This window comes from Rhipicephalus microplus, chromosome 4 (assembly GCF_043290135.1).
Source record: "Rhipicephalus microplus isolate Deutch F79 chromosome 4, USDA_Rmic, whole genome shotgun sequence".
Classification (NCBI taxonomy): domain Eukaryota; kingdom Metazoa; phylum Arthropoda; class Arachnida; order Ixodida; family Ixodidae; genus Rhipicephalus; species Rhipicephalus microplus.
Window position 1 is genome coordinate 167,632,271 of NC_134703.1, and position 20,555 is coordinate 167,652,825.

Genomic DNA, 20,555 nt, shown 5'->3' on the forward strand with positions numbered 1-20,555 from the left:
TTTTGCTATCGCATTCATTGCTTCGACCTAGTGGCGAAACCATGAGTTTCGTCTTCTGTACGTTTTATGCGTTAAAGGAAGTCCTGCGATTTACCGTTCTAAACTACACAATTAACGTTTTGCTGTTGGTCACTTGATTGAATGACATGGTTGCTTGATTGAATAAGCCAGCAAATTGCGACTGACAGTAACTTTATCGTAACAATTTAACCTCTCATCTTACTAGTGGATAAGTAGAACAAGGAACTACAGGTCTGTTATCATGTGAACGTTATGGTTGTGGTTGATATCACACTATCTCTCTGAATGGTTCCTGTTTTTGCTCATTGACAGCTTGCCCGAGCGAAAACGAACTTTTGGTCGAGCGTCACTTCCGATCGTGGGATGGAAAGCTGGAGCAAGCGCTACGACTTTATGGCCGAGGTCCACTGAAAACAGAGGAAGAAGCCTGGCACGCGGTCACGGACGACATTCACGTGTTCACCGCATTTGCTGCCACAACGACAGAGCACGCGATTCACATCACCGCCTTCGTGCGGAGTCGGAAAGCGTACGCAAAGAGCACTCTCGCAAAGCAGCCGCGCCTGGAGTGCATCATTCGCACATCCAACCAAACAATACGAGGGAAAGCGCGTATTCGACTAGTGTGGACCTACTTCAATCCAATCTTCTGGAACGCCTTCATTATTTGCCCACTGCAAACTGAAATAAGCACAGCCAATAAAGACGTTCAAGTGGCTGTCGCAGTTCGAGGTGCGAAGAAGGATTCCTTGCGATGGCTCAAGCTGCATCACACACCCGACAGAGCCGAAGACAAGTGTTGCTCAGTCTGTGTCAGGCCAGTTTTCGGATCTCACGTCAGCCTGTGGAAGGTCGTCGAATACGTCACACATTACAGGACTCTCGGAGCGAAGAGCTTCTACTTTTACGACTTGGACATGTCTTCCAGTCTGAAGCTGCTTCTGGGGTTTCTGCAGTCTGCAGGAGTTGACGTTACCCTTGTCCCATTCAAGATGATTGCCAGGTCTAGCGATGTGCACGAGTACGGCCAGATGCCAGCTCTCTATGACTGCATATTCCGGTCGATGTCAAGAACGGAGTACTATATCCACACAGACCTCGACGAACTGATTTTTCTGCCTAGCCATAATAACTTTACTGCCTTGATAAAGGAGGAAGAACGGAAGAGCAACGACGTGGGCAGCCTTGTCGTACCGAACAGGTACGCCTGTGCTGAATACCCCCTGAACGTGTTATACTCCAAGCACGAGTACTTGCCTCTTCAAACGAGACTGTTCACCTATCACAACAAGGACATACCTCTAGATGGCTACACGAAGCACATTGGCCGCGCCAGGGCTATCTGCGAAGCAGCTGTTCATGTGGTGGCTCGGCACTGCACAGGCTATAGAGGGGTCGAATTGAATGGTTCCGTGGCTTTCATGAATCATTATAAAAGCTGCTGTTCTTTTCCCGCTACACACGGACTGCACAAGCTCATCCGTGTATGGGACGTTCGTGACATTTCCCAACCTGACTCTCTCTCCCAGCTGTCACAGCGTATTGAGCGGGATAGAGTGGTGAGATCATTGATGAAGCTATTGAATTAGGTGGAGTTGCAGGCAGTAGCTGCGTCAATGTGACTCTGTCAGAAAAATAAAACCTGACGCATACCTTTTTCGAACTTGGAAGAAAGCGGGACTCCTGTAATTGCGGTGTGTCCTGCATTATTTGTTAGCCAGTGCAGATGAAGATAAATATGCATTTTTTCCCAGGAGTCGACATTTTGCTGAGTGCGCGTGCTAGCATTCCTAAAACATGTAGCTATCTTGGCCACCTTCTGGCACACTGTTCAATGTCCGCAAATTGGTGTTAACATTACCTGGTGTGAGAGTGCCAGATGGGTGTTGACTGGAAGGTATTCTACGAATTTTATTTCATAAAAAACGTCAAAGGAAAAGGGGTGCCTTTTGGGTCAATAAGTATGCACGCCCACTCAAAAGTGAAAGAAAAAGGCACCCTTTACGACATGATATGTTTTATCTGCAAAGGTAAACCTCTGGGAGTTGTCCCAACTTTATTGCAAAGCTACGCGAGTGAAGCCTAACGAGACTGAAATTATTAACCAAGATAAGTGGGATGCCTAGTGTAGTGAGTGGGGCCTAGTTGATAAGATGTAACGAAACGGATAGCGTGAAGCGTGGTAGAGGGGAGGAGCCCAAACGTGAAGCTCTGACGACAACGGAGAAGAGGGTGTGCAGGAGAAAGCACAAACACGATTGGCTATGTCAGTGAAAGGCGTCGAGCAGTGGTAGCGGTTGCTTGATTAACACCTAATGGTTGATTGAGAAAGGTTCACTTGCTTTATTTCGTGCTTTGCGTTTGAGGATTTCACGGTTTGTCGTCGCTGAGTAAGATTTTTCGTCTCCTGAGGTAGTTTGCCAGTGTCCTGTTTAGTGATTGTACCTCCGAATTCCATTGCAGACTCTTTGATGATAGTAGTAAAATTATCGTTCATTGTGTCAACACTAACGTTGGTTACTTCGTTTAGTGCTTCGAATCTACTCTGAAGTGAAACTCCGAATTCCTGTACTTTCTCTCTCACCGCTAGTTAATTATATGGCTTTTCGCGTATCAATTTTGTCTTTGCCTTTTTAAATCTAGATGAATACGAGCTCTTACCATTTTATGGTGACTGCATCTGATTTTGCCAGCTACTTCTCCTTCCTGTACAATGGCTGGGTTTGCACACGGAATTAAATCTTTCATTTTTAGTTTTTTTCATTAAGACTTCGCTACGTCCACTTGTGGTTAGCCCGTTTTCAGAAAAAGGCATTCAAGATCCGTGAATTCTACTAATAACTCCCCTCTGGAATTCCTATAGCCGATGCCATATTCTAACACTGCATGGTGTCCGGGCTGTTCCTTGCCTAGTTAGACACTAAAGTCGCCCATCAGAATAGCATACTGTGACTTCACTTTACTAACGGATGACTCTACGTCTTCACAGACGCGTTCAATCAAATAATAATCATGGGTCGATGTAGGTGCGCAGGTCTGTAGGCGCGTAGGCCTACTGCCGGATGTGTTTGCTTGCGGGTGACCTAACGTGTGCCCGTGTATGCATCCACGCTGGCACGCATCTTTAAACTATCGTGATATGCGAATGGCTGCGTGTTGCAGTGTGTTGCTTTGTGTTTCGTAACGGTCGCAAAGCTTGGATTTATGTCAAGGTGTTCATGCATCCCGTTCCGTGAAATTCGAGCTGGCGTTTAATTCACCCGCAACGTAGGTTGACTGATGCGGCCCGCGCTCTTGCATTTTGACGCGTTCGTTAAACTTGAATTGCATTCGAACAACTCCATGTCTGTTCACGGCCGAATCACTGCACCTTAAGTGTTCACTCTAAATAAAAATTAGTAGAAAGATTGTAACCACAAGCATGAATTAGTAACAGGAGCTGATACTTGGACAGTTACTATCTTTTGTGGCTTTCTTACTGCGCAAGCTTGAAGACGCTTATAGGCTGCACCGGTTCTTCTACGCACTGATACGAACGTTTGGCTTTTCACCTGTTTGATGAGGCGGTATTACGCCAAGTAAGTATAACATTATTTCTATTAATATTTGACTAAACGTCCTATGCTACAGTACCTCGAGTGCCTAACTTAATAATACACTATCTAAACAAACAAACAAACAAATTTAAAATGTTCATCCTAAAGCATAGGCACCAACCGGCACCAGCTTGCGTTTCCCAAACGTAGGACAATACCTATACTTGGCGACAGCGTTTCTTGGCACTGAAGGGAGAGCTACGGAGCCAAATCTCGTGCATTCTTTACTTGCTTTCGATGTTTCGTTTGTGTATGTAGGTGTTACGTGTACAATAAACATCCCTTGCTATACCGCTAGTGAAAGTAGTTCCAAAAGTAGCGCCCGTATTTTCAACGTGAAATGTAAATGTTCCTGTTTTATTTTCTACGTTCATGGAGCTATTTGAGACAGGATGCAGCTGACACCTGTAAGATATTCGTATTTCTATTGCTTTATCTGTTGCAGCTTCGCGTTTTTGAACGAGTGGAAAAGTCCCGCCTTTTTACGTGCACCTCAAACGCTACGTGGTGCCTGTGTCTACATGAAACGCTGATGGTGCGGCCCCTTCACTTTACACAGCGTTACGAGACGCTCGCCAAAACGAACTACTTCGCGTAGTACTACATATGTGCAGAGGCTCCGCCTCTGTAGCTTTCCCTTCAGTGCCACAAAAAGGTGTCGCCGAGTATAGAAGCACTTACGAGCTGAATGTGCCGCGTGGACTAATCGTTGTGTGTGAGTATGATGCCGACAGTCGTCGGTTTCGAGGAGTTCAAGCTGGCGCTTTGTGATGAGTGATGCGGGCACACTAAGGACAGCTAGCGTCTGTGGGTATTGGGCTTGCTGCGTCCCGTCCGTAGGTAAAACGAAGACCACGGAGGCTTCACGCCAAAACAAAGAACATTTCTTTAACAATAAGTTCAAGACGCGTTCATGTCCCACGTTTGAATCCGCGTGCCGGTGTCTTTTTTTTCTTGACTTTTAGATGCGGAGCATCTAATACTCGAGGCTTGTAGTGCGGCGCCGTCCGCAAGCTTCCTCCTCCTTCTTCCACCATCTGTGCATCCCTTCCTCCTCTACACACCGCGCGCGCTTCACTCCTCCACCATCTGTGCACCCTTCCTCCTCTACACACCGCGTGCGCTTCTCCTCTTCACGAACATTCGCTAGCTGTATAATGTAGCGCGCATGCGCCGTCACGCTTCGAGAACATCGGCAGCTGACGCGCGCGCATGCGCCGTTGCGCTTCTCCCCCTTCTCGAACATTCGACAGCTGACAGTGCATGCGCCGTCGCGCTGTATATATACTCAAGGTCGGCGCTCGCTCGCTCAGTTGCCGCTCGTCGGTTGGTTTGTACGGCGCGTCGACGTCCAAGGTCGCGGTGAAATGAATTCCAACGAATCCGCAAACACAATGATCGACGTCCTTTCGACCAGCGCCGCCCTTTCGCATACGTGTGTACGTGTTCACTCATTTAACACCCCCTCCTACAACCACGTTAACCAATTTAGCCATCGACCCAAGTAAGTCGCAATTTAACACCCCATTTCACAACCACGTTAACCAATTTAGCCATCGACCCAAGTAAGTCGCATTTTAACACCCCGTTAACCAATTATATGCTCCGCATCCTCCTCAGTGTTCCCCCGAGGGAAGCTGCGGGCAATTTTTTTTCTTTCTTGCGTTTTCATATATATAGACACGTATACGGTGCATGACATCGACACCGACGCCGGCGGCCAAATTCGGTCGAGAGGGTCCATATTATTGCTATCGATATAACATGGACACGCAACGTCCACTTTATTATTATATTGGTTTTATTGGCGCAAGGGCCATGTTTGGCCAAAGAGCGCCATAAAAATTATAAAAGTGTAATAATTGTCAGTGTATAACAATGGTATTTAGGGATGTGAGCAATGATAATGTTACGTGGCTGTATAGTGGCCTAATAGATACTAAAATCATGAGCATGACGTGGCACTTGAAGTGAGGATGAATGATAGACGGTCATAGTAATAAAATCATAAAAGGATAATAGCACAACTGCCTTGTCAACGACCCTTGTGTCCAAGGGACGCCAGGCAGGTGCTTTTTTAATGTAGTTACCGCAGCAGCAACCTCCACTTGGAGGTCGTGCTACGGATTTCCTGGAAATATGACATGAAAATTATTTATATCTTTTAAAAATGCGAGCAATGATTTGTGCTTAAAAACAGGCTCTTTACCTATAAACATTGACGGATGCAGTGGCATTTGATGTCGGTGAAGAAGTAGAAAGTGTTTTTGTCTAAGAGCATCCAATTCCTTGCATTCAATTAAAATATGAAGAACGCTGAGTGGGTCACCACATCTGTCACACACGGGAGGATCACCACCAGACAAAAGGTGTGAATGAGTGCTATGGGTGTGTCCTATTTGTAGTCTTGTGAGTATTACTTGAGTGTGGCGTGACCTTGATATTGACGGCCAAGTTCCAAGGCTCGGTTTGATAACATGTAATTTATTTCGCGTTTGCTTATCCCATGAAAGCTGCCAGTGCGCCCTGAGCTTCTGTTTTACGAATTGTTTGAGTTCTAACGCAGAGACAGCCATAGATGCATTAGTGTTAGCGTTGTCCTTAGCTGAGGCAGCCAGTTGGTCCGCTAACACATTTCCCCGGATTTCGCGGTGCCCTGGCACCCAGCACAATACAACTTGTTTTTTGAGCGAGTATATGGTGCACAGAAGAGAGTAAAGCATCAAAAAAACAGGATTTTTATGTTTTTTGAGGGTCTTCAAAGCTTTTATGACACTCAGAGAGTCGGTGAATATTATCGCACGTTGTAGCTTTAGTTCCTTTATATGTTTAGCGGCCACAAGTATAGCATAGGCCTCCGCTGTGAATATGCTTGAATTAGGGTGGAGAATGCCAGAATCTGAAAAGGATGGACCAACGGCAGCATAGGACACGCCACTATCAGACTTGGAAGCATCCGTAAAGAATTCAGGACAGTTGTATTTGTGCTGCAATTCGAGAAAGTGAGTGTGTATATGTGCTATAGGCGCATGCTTCGTAACTTCAACAAATGATGTATCACAGTCTATGGGCTGCCACTGCCACGGCGGCAGACATGGAACGGGAGCCATCAGACTGTGTTCAATAAGTGGCACACCCGTTTGTTCAGCGAGGCTCCTCACACGAAGTGAGTAAGGCTGTTGAAACGAAGGACGGTTCTCGAAGAGCGTACAACTTGACAAGTCATTGATAGTCGTGTGTGAAGGGTGTTCTTTGTCTGCGTTCGTTTTTAAATAGTATATAAAAGACATGTATGTTCTTTGCAGGTGCAATGACCACTCATTGGATTCGACATACAAACTCTCCACGGGACTAGTGCGAAAAGCTCCCGTAGACAGACGGATGCCCAAATGGTGGACTGGGTCAAGCATTTTCAGAGCACTTGGGGTGGCAGACTGATATATTATTGCCCCATAATCCAGGCGCGTTCGAACGAGGCTTTTGTAGAGATTGATCAAACAATTTCGGTCACTCCCCCATGATGTGCGTGAGAGTACTTTCAGAATGTTCATTGTTTTTATACATTTGTTTTTAATATACTTGATGTGTGATGTAAATGTGAGTTTAGAATCCAAAATTAGGCCTAGAAATTTATGCTCGGCCTCTACAGGTAACCGCTGGCCAAGCAAGTCAATTTCGGGATTTGGGTGGAGGCCTCTCTTTCTAGAAAAGAGCACACAGGTGCTCTTCTCTGGACTTAACCTGAACCCGTTTTGGTCAGCCCACTTGGATACTTTGTTCAGACAAAGCTGGACATGCCGCTCACACACTGCAAGATTACATGACCTAAAGCCTACCTGGATATCATCTACATACATTGAATAGAATGTGTTATGTGGAATGCAGAGTCGTAATGAATTCATTTTTATAATAAAGAGGGTGCAGCTCAGGACACCACCCTGGGGTACTCCCGTTTCTTGAATAAACGGCCTGGACAAGACATTCCCAATACGAACACGGAATGTTCGCTCGGATAAGTAGCTCTTTATGATATTCAACATATTGCCATGAATACCAATGTCTGACAGATCTCTAAGGATGCCGTAGCGCCATGTGGTGTCATATGCTTTTTCCATGTCAAGAAACACACAGAGACAGTACTGTTTGTGGATGAACGCATCGCGTATGTATGCTTCAATGCGTATGAGATGGTCTGTAGTAGATCGGTCCTCTCTAAAACCACATTGAAAGGGGTCAAGAAGTTTGTTGGTTTCTAGAAAATGCATAAGTCTTTTGTTTATCATTTTCTCGAACACCTTGCACAGGCAGCTCGTAAGGGCTATTGGACGGTAACTTGTAACTGAAGAGGGGTCCTTGCCTTCCTTTAGAATAGGAACAACAATGGCCTCCCTCCACGTAGACGGCAGGTACCCAGCAGCCCAGATAGTGTTATACAGAGCAAGTAAACTGATTTCGGTGTCATCGTGAAGGTGTTTGAGCATGTCATACATAATTCTGTCTGGTCCCGGCGCTGTGCTGTGGCACGCATTGAGGGCCGTCCTAAGTTCGGCAATTTTAAATGGAGTATTATACTGTTCGTTTGTTTTGGACTTCAACTCTAGTGTTTTCCGTTCTGTCATTTCTTTATGTTTTAAGAAAGATTTTGAGTAGTGCGCAGAACTGGAAATGCGCTCAAAGTGCTTGCCAAGGCTGTTGGCCTGGTCCTCCAGTGTGTTCCCTTGACTCACTAAAGGCAGAGGATATGCTTGCTGCCCCTTAAGACTTCTGAGGCTGCTCCAGACTTTCTTTTCATTGGTGTAGGAGTTAATGCCGGAGAGAAACTTGACCCAACTCTCCCTTCTTGCCTGACGTCGTGTTCGCCTACCCAGTGATTTCACTTTTTTAAATTCGACGAGGTTTTCTGCGTTTGGATATCGGCGCAGGATGCCCCAGGCTTTATTTTGTTTCCTACGCGCTTCTCTACAGTCATCGTTCCACCAGGGAACACGTCGTTTACACGAGTGCCCATTTGTTTGCGGGATACACTTTTCAGCAGCATCCAGAATAAACGCACTGAAGAATGCTACTGCGCAATCAATGTCACAATTTGTGATAAAGTCACGAGGTAAAAGTGTCAATTCTTGAAATTTCTCCCAGTCAGCGGATGCTATTTTCCATTTGGGAATATGAGGAGGAACCTCATGCGATAATGTCAAGTTTAACATAGCAGGAAAGTGGTCACTGCCGTACGAATTCATGACCACGTTCCATTCTAACTCGGTAAAGAGAGAGGGAGAACCAAGCGCCAAGTCTATCGATGAGTATGAGTTGTGATGAATGTTGTAATAGGTAGGCTGTTTTTTATTGAAGAGGCATGCTCCGGAGCACAGGAGGAACTGCTCTATCAGTCGGCCTCTCGCATCGCACCGGGCATCCCCCCACAGAGTGTTGTGAGCATTGAGATCACCAACAACAATGTAGGGTGCCGGCAGCTGGTCAATGAGGTGATGAAAATCTGTGCGGTTAAGTTTGTAGCTTGGTGGTATGTATAGTGAACACACAGTGACTAGTTTGTCAAATAGAATGACGCGGACTGACACTGCTTCGAGTGCCGTCTGAAGAATAAGAGGTCGGCAAGGCACGGATTTTTGTACTATTATAGCTACACCGCCGGATGAAGCAGTTGCCTCATCCCGATCCTTGCGGAACACGGCATATTGTCTAAGAAAGTTTGTTTGAGATGGCTTCAGATGTGTCTCTTGGATGCACAGCACCTTGGGATTGTGTTTATGTAAAAGTTCTGTAATGTCATCAAGATTGTGGAGAAGACCCCTAGCATTCCAGTGCATTATTTGTGTAGCCATTTTGAGTGAGTTTTTGTGCTGTGCGTCGAAGTAGACAACCTTAGCTTAGGAGGCCTTTTCAGGCCCCCTAATGCGTGGTTTTTCTTTTTTGGCAGGCTCCTTAGAGCCACGCCAATCTTTCGGCGTCTGAGGCGCCGATACACTTTGTGTTGTGTCCATCATCTCGGAAGAGACGCTGGACGCCCGCTCGCGGTGCCCGCGTGCGGTTGTGAGAGACTTCGGGCCCTCTGCCTTGGCAGGTGGCCCGAAAACTGCAGACCCAGAGGCCTGCATGGCTGTTTGGCTGGTGGTGGTGTCCATTGCCTCCTGCGAGGCACTGGACACCCGCTCCAAAGAGCGATCTGTGTGTAGCATAGACTTCGCCTCAGTCGACGAAGTCTTTGACCCCACCGGGCAAGAGGTTGTTGGGACCTCCTTGGCCTCCTTGTTGCCCTGGCTGCTGCCAGGGCTTGCAGAGGCCACCGGTGTGGACTGGTTTGCTGCGGGCAGGGCAGCGCTGGCTGTTCCCGCCAGAGGGGCAGGTGGCTCTGACCTGGCCACGCTAGGCATGGTCCAGGTAGCCACCAAGGGCCGTTGTGGTGCCGCCCCTCGTTGCACCACTTCAGCGAAGGAGGCTCTTAGTGCGAATGAAGGTGAAACTCTCTGTCGTGCTTCACGGAACGTTATATTTTCGTTAACTTTTATGGTGATAATTTCTTTTTCTCTCTTCCAGGCTGGGCACGCTCTGGAATATGCGGCATGGCTGCCTTTGCAGTTTGCACAGTGTACCTCATCGTTTTGGCACTTATCAGTTTCGTGACCTGTTATGCCGCATTTGCCACAAGTCAGCTGACCTCGGCAGGTCTGAGATCCGTGTCCAAATCGCTGGCATTTAAAACAACGTCTCGGGTTAGGAACATACGGTCGCACAGAAAGTTTTACGTAGCCGGTCTCGATTGTTTTAGGTAGGATGTTTGAATTGAATGTAAGTATTAGGTGCTTTGTTGCGGTTTCAGTGTTGTTGCGTCTGATTTTTATGCGCTGCACATGTAATATGCCTTGGTCTTTCCATCCGTCTAGGAGTTCCTCTTCACTTAGTGTCTTAAGGTCTTCATCGGATACTACGCCCTTCACTGTGTTCATGGTACGATGTGCAGTAACTGATACAGGGATATTGCCAAAGGCTACGAGGTGTGAGAGTTTGTCGTACTGTTCCTTGTCTTTTAGTTCGAGGAGAATGTCCCCACTTGCCATCTTTGAGGCCTTATAGCCGGTTCCAATGGTGTCTTTAAGGCACTTGGCCACTAGAAAAGGTGATATTGCTCTGGCTTTGGTTGATGATTGCTCGCAGTGAAGGACATGGTATTTTGGAAATGTTTCAACGTTTTGAGGGAAAAACAAAGATGATGCATCGGTGCGTACTCTTTTCGGAGCACGATCAGTTACAGGGGGGTTTTGAGGTCCCATGAAAAATTGGCTTCTTCGGCATCGGCGCCTACCACCCACCACGGAGCCCAACAAGGGGACGCGGCAGAACATGTGAACAAGCCTGCCCTTCGCCAGCAGTACGCCGTTGCTATAACCGAATATGGTTTATCCTAGGCAGGATAGCCACACAAGGTTAACCCTTGCCGCCATGAAAAATCGGAAGTAAATGGAAGAGAGAAGAAGACAGGACAGATTTAAAGACGAGAAAAGACTAAGATATAGGAAGAGAGAGATAGGAAAAGGCGACTGCCGATTTCCCCTGGGTGGGTCAGCCCAGGGGTGCCGTCTACGTGAAGCCGGGGCCAAAGGGGTGTGTTGCCTCTGCCGGGGGGCCTTAAAGGTCCAATCACCCAGCGTCAGCTCAACCCCCAGGATCCCCTTTTCCCCGGACACGGCAAAGCCACGCACGGCTAGGCGTGGGAGGGAGCCGAAACTCCCCCGTTAGCTCGGGTCCGTGGTGTCGCTACACACCAAACGCCTACTTGCGCAGGCGCCCCTGCGGGGCGCAACGTCCACTTCTTCACTCTCAGTCTGAGCTAGGAGGATTTAAGAAAAAGTGCTGGAGTCGAAGCTCCCGCAACGTCTTGCCAGCAGAAGTGAAGCCACCTTTTGCCACTGCCAAGATGGCGGAACCATGCTATTTTCTGATAGTGGCCACTTAAAGATCAAGCGGCTTTGATTGTTTATGTAAATGCTACGTTAGTTCTATGTTAAAAGACATTTGTTCCCGATGAAATAACATGCAGAAACGAGTATGGATAACTGGATCTTCAAATAACTTTGCCTCCAATTAGAGGCTCACTAAGGGAAACTAGTAACTGTAAGACGCACTTGGAGCACTATGTGACCCGAAAAAGTTCCCACATTAAACTCGTTGGGCGTGCGAGGGAAACGCTTCGTTTTTAATCGGTAAACGGTGATACTTTATCATGCCCCTAGTGAGATGGCCGCCACAACCGCCATCTTGCCAGAGGAACGGCTTCATTTCTGCGCAATCATTTCCACTCCAGCAATTTTTTTAATCCTCCTTGAGTCTGAGGCACCCGTTTTGGGTATGTCCCACTATGCCCTGTTACAGTCAGCCGAAATCACGCAACAATATTGTTATACGCCATGGTATACGGCAGGGTCGGCCCAGGGCGAGACAGCTACGCAGCGACCATCATTCCGGGCAGGAGCGATCGGCCGACGCGGGTCACAGTCTCCGTCTTTCTTGGCAGCCTAGGCGTCTGTTCCGTCCGGGTAGCACGCAGGCTGCCCTTTTGAAGAGCGCAAGTAGTCTACGCGCACCGCTACTGCGCAGCACGTGGCGCCATCTCTTGATAGCCGGTGCGCGCGGTTCCCCCACGACCAATCATTAATGATAGACTTAGCCGTCGGCGTGTGGATGTTCGACTAAGCATCAACGTGGATGCATGTATACGTTAATCGGTGCTACAGCTGTCGACCACCAATATACATTGCGCAAGCTCTCTTGTATCAATGTACAGTGGACGTTAAACTACCTCTGTAAGGACACGTTCTAGTTTCGTGTTTTAGCGATTCCTGTGACGCCGGGATCAACCAAGTTTATTTATTATAAGAATAATCCTTGTTTTAACAATGCGTTCATCTTTAAATCACCCATATTCGGCTCGTATAACAATTTTATCTGCAAAATAAAGGCCGTCCGTTTCATAGCCAATTTACCAAAGTGGGTTGTGCCAGGACTCCAAAGAACAATCAATAAACCAACCTATTCTGTGTCTACGACGCTGGACAAGCGGAAAGGATCGATCCAGCCCGCAATCATCAAATGTCACGGACAGTGGCGCCGATGCTAGGCGGCATCATACATGTTCTATCCGTTTGGTTAAAAGTTGGCCCCAATTAACAGGACACATGAACACTTGCTCACTTTATTAACCTTGAACGTTGCGCTGATTGGGACGTAGCTGTGAATTACGGTGGTACAAACGTTAGGTAAGATGACAAAGAAAAACAGACAACGAAGGGAATATTATTTTTCCGTTGAGATATCATGTTTATTTTCTGTTTTTTATAACGGTGATTGTACCGACAGTCCGCAATACTTATGAAAATATTCTCGGTTGAATATATCATCCTGCCACTGATGAAATAATTTTCGTGTAATTGATGACCGTGACAGCAGCACGCATATGTCATTGGGATTCAGGCTCATTGCGTTGTGAGCCAGAATAGTGAAGAACTCGTGAAACTGTCAGATAGAATTTGATGAACAATGAGAAAAGTCGTTTATTCAATTCGTAGACATCCGTGCGACAATCTTATCGCCGCGTGCTCATGTTGTTCTTGAAAAATGAGCCGATCAGTCATTCACGAGTGAAGTGTCTCGTGTGAATGAAACAACATGCGGTGTCCCCGTAGGTTTTACTGGCAATTTGCTCCGCGTCCAAGTTGGCCACTGAACCGGTCATTAAAATTAGTCATTTGCGATGAACAAACAGGGCTTTATCGCCGCCGAGGTGAATATCTTCAATCTTAGCAACAGAAGAGCACCATAACACAGAAAAAGGGGAAAGTCACGGGCTACCAAATTCGTGGACATGCGCAATGTCATGGGATCAGGCTTTTTTTTTTTTCGTGGGAAAATATTTTTTGTTTGTCATTTCAAGTGGCAGATCCCGCGTAACAAGGGGTCAATGTAACACGTATACATGGTTCGCCCGCAGTGTAAGAGAAAAGGAGGATCCAAACCTCCTGACCAGGCCCTACCGTACTGGGGCAGCAGAATCAGCGCATTTGAGCACAAGTCAACTTGGGAAATTCTAAATCAACAAGGACATAATCATTACTACAGTAAGCTTATGATCACCAATTATAGTAATAACGGAGCGACAGTAATGAACGTAAAGTAATAATGTAATCACAGTAACAACATAAGCACTAATGCAATAAAACAACAAACATCAATAATGTGGTAATTTGATATACTAATATTAACCTTGAATAATATAACAATTACAAGGTGCCAAATTATTGCACTTTTTCTCTGTGCTTATTTTTCTTTTCTTTTACATTTCAGAAACAGTTACTATTCGTAATATATTGTTAAATCTCATATGAACAATTCTGGTTCTTGTTTCTCTTGTTTTCCGTTTATTCAGCATTTATAGTCTAGGTATTGTTTAAAATTTTGTACGAACATTATTTTTTTTGCCAATCCCCGAAGGCGGGTACGAGTCGTGTGAGAACAACATGATGTTCATGATGTTCATCATGATGTTCATCATGATGTTCATCATGATCATGATGTTCATCATCGCTCGCGCTGCTCCTGAGCTTGCAATGAAGAAGAAAGAAGTATTTGATCGGGGCAGCAAGGGTTCGACCTTTTTCCTGGGGCTGCGACGAAAGACAATAGGAAAGCAGGCTCAGCCCGCGATCATTAAGCGTCATGCATGGTGAGTACACCCAGGCTTGTGGGAACATGCTTGAAATGCTATACCGTTACCATCCTCTTGGTGAAGAGGTGGTCTCGGTTATGATATCACATTCCGCTTGTGACCACTTCAATAACTCATAATTTCATGTTCACTGGGTCGTCTACAAAAACTTCGACGGAATCAAAGCCAAGGAATGAAATATTGTTATTCACATTGAGATAATTTACCTCGTTTCGACGTTTCTCAGAGGCACCAGACACGACCATTCATAACGCTTATCATTAACTCCAACTCGCTTGCATGCAGCGTTCAATAATTGATCGTATAACTTGTGTGTAATGCATGACAGCTCACGAGTATACATTGGTTCCGTTTTATACCTCTGAAACAGAATAATCATTACTTTTTTACTGCACAATCGCAACGACGTTGAAACAGTCCGGGGATAGCTGACCAATCTGGAACATGAACCCTGAAAAATGTTTAAAAAATTGCCGTTTTCTTGAACTGTCATGACTTTTAAACTTTTTTTACAATTAATACCGCTGTAGTTCACACTGGTATCTTACTTGTGCACATGAGCATAATTTTTAAATACTTACTAGCCTCAATGTACAACTCAGAATCTGATTTTGTTTGCTCAAACTGTTAGAATAAGAAGACTAATGGCATATTATTATGGTAAATAGCGTTAATGATGTATTCGTTTCTACCGATCTGTCTTTACGTGGGTAATTTATAGCAAAATACCAGTGACAATTGAGAAAAACATTGAACGCAGTTCCCCACCTGCCACGCTTTCCAGTGGCAAAGGGCAGGTGGACGATTCGACGGGCTTTCAACTCACTGTTCCTCTGCTGCTGCGGTGCTATCGTGTTTCTGATGAGTTACGAATCCCATACGACATTGGTAGCATCGGCTGCGCGCGTTGCCGGACTACTGAAAGAATCTACTCCAACGAAAGTTCCGCCCTCCATCGATGGCACAGAGGTGCGCAGTTCTAGACCACCGGAAGGATGTTCTCCAAAGGAAGTTCTGCCCGCCACGAGTGAAACAGGAGTGCGCGTTTGGGGACCGCTCATAGGATCTACTCCACCCAAAGTTCTACCCGTCATCAATGAAAGCGATGAGAATTGTACGTAAAGGATACCAGTGAGCACGTTTTTCTCTACACAGATCAGCTTCGCGGGTACTTCCATATTCGCGTAGCCGCACTAACTGTCGGAGCCGATAAAAGTGAAAGTAGACGTAATGGATACTTGGTAATTCTATCATCTATTGAACTGGTTTTTGTCAGCCGAGCATTGAAGTATAGCAAGTGGAATATTGACAGAGTTAGGCACACAACATTGAGCTGAGGCTCATGAGACTCGTGAGTCTCAGTTAATCGCCTCACAAGTATCACTTTTGGTCCTTACTTCATTGTATTACAAATACTGCCATTCCATATTTTGTAATTGTAGTGTGGTCTAAATAATTTTTCTGGTTTGTAAAAATTGTGTAGCAGAGGTTTTATTAAAAAAACTGCAACCTATTGTAACTTAGTGCACCATTAGCATTTTCTGTATCTTGGTTTCGATCGTGCCCCCTTTCAACAATGTAGTGCTGCATGGTAAATGCGAAGCATGTATAGCGCAGTCGAGACTCATTGAACATTGATGTCTACGTTTCTACGTAGGCATACAGTTGAAATTAAAAAAAAAAACCTATTTCCACAGCCAATCGACGATATTTCATAGAATGCGTTCCGCAAACCGTGCTCTTATAAACTCTTACCGACTCTTTACGACCCTCACAGGGACATCCTGTCCAACCGTCAATGAGCTTCGGTTGCAGAGCCACTTCAGCAAGTGGGATGAAAGGCTCGCCAAAGCCTTGAGTCGTACTCCTCTAGGCGCACCGAAAACAGAGCGAGAATCATGGCACGCCATCACCGAAAACATCCACGCCTTCACGGCATTTCTCACGTCCACGCCAAACCGCGTCGTCCGTATCACCAGCCTGGTGCGTAGCCGCACGTCGGACGCGAACAGGACAAAGATTCAACATCCGCCTCTGGTGTGCGTCATTCGGACAGCCAGCGGGACAGTGAGGCGCAAAGCCCGCATTCGAAAAGTGTGGACCTATTGGAGTCCAGACTTCAAGAACGCCCTGATTGTCTGCCGACCTGAAATTGGGAAAAGTGCCGAAGCTGGAAACATGCAAGTGGCACTTGCGGTGCGAGGTTCGGCCGCGGACTCCTTGCGATGGCTCGAGCTGCATCGTGTACCAGAAAGAGCCGAAGGCAAGTGCTGCGCCATGTGCGTAAGGCCAACGTACGGATCTTCGATGAGCCTCTGGAAGATCGTCGAATTCATCGTTCACTACACGATTATGGGAGTGACCAATTTCTACTTTTACGACCTCGACATGTCCCTTGATATGACGTTTCTGCTCGCTTGGCTACAGTATAACTCAGTACACATCACCATTGTCCCGTTCAAGCTCATTGCAAAATATGCTCAGGTACATGCTCAAGGCCAGATGCCAGCTCTCTACGACTGCATATTTCGATCTATGGCCAAAACAGAATACTACATCCACGTTGACTTTGATGAGCTCATTATTCCGCGAAAATATTCAAGCATCAGCGACATTCTCGGGAAGATGGAACGCAAACGTAAAGGTTTGGGTAGTGTGCTGATACCGGCCAGGTACTTTTGCTCGGAGTACCCAATCAGTATGAAATACTCCAATGTAGACCAAGTGCCCCTCCAGATGAGATTGTTCACGTACCACTTCCAGGAAAGGATCGGTCGGGGCTTTTCGAAGTACATCGCTCGCTCCAGGACAGTGTCTGAGGCAGGCGTTCACATCGTCCGAACTCACCGCAAGGGATACCGCATGGAGCCTGCTCAAAGCTCATTGGTCTTCATCAACCATTACAGACGCTGCTGTGATTTCTTACCAGGCAGTGCTGTGGTGGCAAATAAGCTTAACCTGAAGATCTTCCGTGGCGTTCCGTACAACTACTACTTTGAGGCGCTGGCAGCGCGTATTGAAAATCATGGGTTAGTGAGGGCGCTAAAGAAACTAATGAATTACGTAGGCAGCTCGCCATTATAGTTATATCATTATAGTTCAGCCCTTGCTGAAGTCTTGTTCCGCTAGGTATCGCGTCATGTCTATGTGGCATTCAATCAACTTGTCCATCTTTTGAACTTTTGTAGTTATATTGTAATATACTCTTCTTGCTTTGCCTCAACGCATTTTAGAGTGATCTGTTCAGAATGGACGAGTGTCACGTCATTTGTAATTCTAGACTTATTGCTGATCTTATCTCGTGATGTAGTGTACCACCTGCAACTTAACCTTTTTTGTTATCCCCCCTACAATAATGCATATTGTGCGCTGTATCGAGGTATGTGAATAAATAAATAAATAAATAAATAAATAAATGTACTAGCCAAAAAGTTTTACATGAGTATATGTCATTGTCAGTGCTCATTATATGGCTTATTCATTCCTTGCTAGAAGCGTGTAAAACCCGGTAGCTGATTGCATCGCACTGTAGCACTGCGACAACAAGGCGACCGATCATTGCTATACAACTACTCGCAACCAATAGTGAATAAACATTTTAGTTTTAGGTAATTCGCGGTGGTGGTGGTCTGACAGCCTCGCTATACGTCTACATACACGGAATAGCTCTGAAGGAGGAATAGCTTGCAATAATACGAACAAGGCTACACTAGTGAGAAGTCTGATAAGCTAGGGACTCAAAAAGCTCAACACATACCCCAATTATTCCTTCTATTCTACATATTCTTTTTATGTTTATTATTAATGTTAAAATTAGTTTCTTGGTATTTTGCAGCTCATCATTGTTAAATATGTCTCAACGTTTCGTAATGAATGAGCCTTTAAAATACTCAGTAGTTGTGCAATGCGCATGTTTTCACGCATGGTGCAACTTTATACTTCGCCATGCAATATAACATGTGCCAAGGAGACTCTTTTTCAGTGCGTGACAATCATGTATTGTCTTTTTCTGGAACATTTTCACAAAATATTGTTGTTTTTTTTGGTAGAATACCGGCTTGTTCTACAGCCGTGATAGAGAATTAGCTCGGGCTCCATTCTCAATCAGAGGCGAAGAACTTTATTGTGTATTTCATTTACACCTTTCAATTTTTTTGGTCACGGAAATATGCGACTATTTTTGCTCGCAACTAACGACACTGACGCCGTGATTTCGTCGAAAGGAGCTCTTTAACGCCATCGCATTAGCACGTGGTCTCGACAAAAAAAAAATACGACTTTAGGCAACACACTCGCTGGCACTTCACTTCACATAGGGCGATTCTTGCTGTAAATATAACCTTTCTGCCTCGCAATATCACACATGTTAACGGGGATTTATGTACGGCATAAAGCTTGTCCGTTTTTTCTCGAAGAAATTTGATCGGGCTGTGGCTCCGGATCTGCAGCAAAATAAGCCTCCAATGCCGACGTTCCAGGCTTAAATCGCATACCAGCCGACTATATATTCAGTTTCTTTGTTTATCTATATTTCTCGCTCACAGACAACGCTGATTTCGCTCACAGACAACCTAGGACGTCGCCACCGACACCACAATTTCTCTAAAAGCAGCTCGTTAAGCGCTAAATAATGAAACTCGGTGCAGTGCATCGGTATATTGATATACATTTTGTTGGGTTCCGGTACCTTTGTCAAGTATGTGTAACTTTTGAAAGGACATCTGGGAAATGAAATAAGGCACTGAATGGTTAAGTTCTGTGATTGCCACGCTTATTTCACGACCAACAACATGTCGGCGCTTTATGTTCAAATATGACGAAGAGCAATGGGAAGAATGAGCACCTGATGGGGCTGACGAAGAGAACTACAACTCACACCACTACAAATAAAGGTTAGTCTGCTCCAATACCTCCGAAAGAACAACAGTCAAAGACTACATACATTGGAAGGATTCCGTAAAGAATTGGAATCGATATCACCCACTCAGCAGTTGTCCATAGAAATACGTATAAACCGATGTAAAATAAAGTGGAAACAGTTTATGCTAAAAGGAAGGTAATATTGCGCTCTGTGCATAAGATTTAGTGTAATTTGTTACTCGGTACAATGGCTCACATTACACAAACCAAGCGAGTGTTGATTTACGTCTACTTCTAATGAGCGGTTATATGTACATCTGGTTAAGGCCCATCAATGCCAACACAATAAGTAAAACTGACTTGTTAAAAAAGCTGCAACTTCCATAGCAATAAGGAAGGGTGAATTATTGCAGCAGTTGTTTTCGGAAAGTTTGTAAATTCTTCTATACGAATGGATATACAACCAGTACATCGGTATCTTGGGTCACCTAAAGGGTTGTGACGACTGTCAGCTGAATTACGTCCGCCGATGGCGCTCCGATGAACGTTCTTTAATCGCCTCAAACTTGGAAGTCTGGTCATCATGTTAGTACGTAGCACTGGCTGTTTAATTCATCTACGCCACATTGTTCGCTCGCAAGGAGGGCGCTACATTCTAATAACTTGGCCTGTGCACCGCGCAGTAGATGCAGTTGATCCAGGACAGGGACACCCGTCTACACGGTGCTCAGTAGTTCTAGAAAAAACAGCCGCAAGTCGAAGCTGTTTGCTTCCACCCGTCGAAGAGCCGGCAACGCATGCACCACGTCATTCAGGTCCTATCGTTTGAAGCCCAGACGCACCCAGGGACTCTTTCGTGTTCAATGTCAGTCGTTCAAGATTCCGTAATGATAGGCACCGGCCATTTTGAACGCAGTGCTGCAAAAACGCCAAGTATAAAGCCCCATCACAGAAGTGCGTCACAAAACGGCCCTCAGAATCTGCATGTCCAACTCCAGGCACTCCAGATCAGCGAACGTGTCATTGTCCACTGGGACGTCACTCAAGGATCCTACGCGGTTGACCAGCCTTAGGCTCTAAAGGAGATGGCAAAGTCTGGAGATCGCGAGGAGGCACATGCCGCCGCCATTCTCAAGTTGCAGCTCTTTGAGACCCGGAAACTTCGCAAGTAGCTTCTGCAGTTGATCACTGATATCGCGGACGACAAATCCAGCTGTGAATGCCACTGCCAGACTAGGGAGGTTGCGGAACGCCGAGATCTTAGGAAGCACTTGCTGCGAGCCAAGACACACCTGCAAAGTTCGCGTGGATAACTTTACTTACAAGTTGCACCTTTAGCT

The 20,555-nt window shown here is 45.8% G+C and overlaps 3 protein-coding genes across 3 annotated transcripts in view; 2 read left to right on the forward strand and 1 right to left on the reverse strand.

Annotated features, from left to right (window-relative positions):
- The window catches only part of LOC142814679 (uncharacterized), a 33,735-nt gene extending 28,183 nt beyond the window's left edge, over positions 1 to 5,552 (forward strand). The window contains exon 6 of the mRNA XM_075893843.1: positions 334 to 5,552. Within this exon, the coding sequence (XP_075749958.1) occupies positions 334 to 1,610 (1,277 nt within the window). The 3' untranslated portion in view covers positions 1,611 to 5,552. The remainder of the gene's footprint in view (positions 1 to 333) is intronic.
- LOC119172459 (uncharacterized) overlaps positions 1 to 20,555 on the reverse strand; it is a 163,263-nt gene that overhangs the window by 36,076 nt on the left and 106,632 nt on the right. The gene's annotated exons all lie outside the window — the stretch shown is intronic.
- On the forward strand, positions 14,072 to 19,599 carry LOC142814680 (uncharacterized). The gene has a single exon (XM_075893844.1). The coding sequence runs from the start codon at positions 16,075 to 16,077 to the stop codon at positions 17,437 to 17,439; it is 1,365 nt and encodes a 454-aa protein (XP_075749959.1). The 5' UTR covers positions 14,072 to 16,074; the 3' UTR covers positions 17,440 to 19,599.

Coding starts and splice junctions, on each gene's coding strand:
- LOC142814680 (XM_075893844.1), top strand. CDS start 16,075: ATGCGTTCCGCAAACCGTGCTCTTATAAACTCTTACCGACTCTTTACG.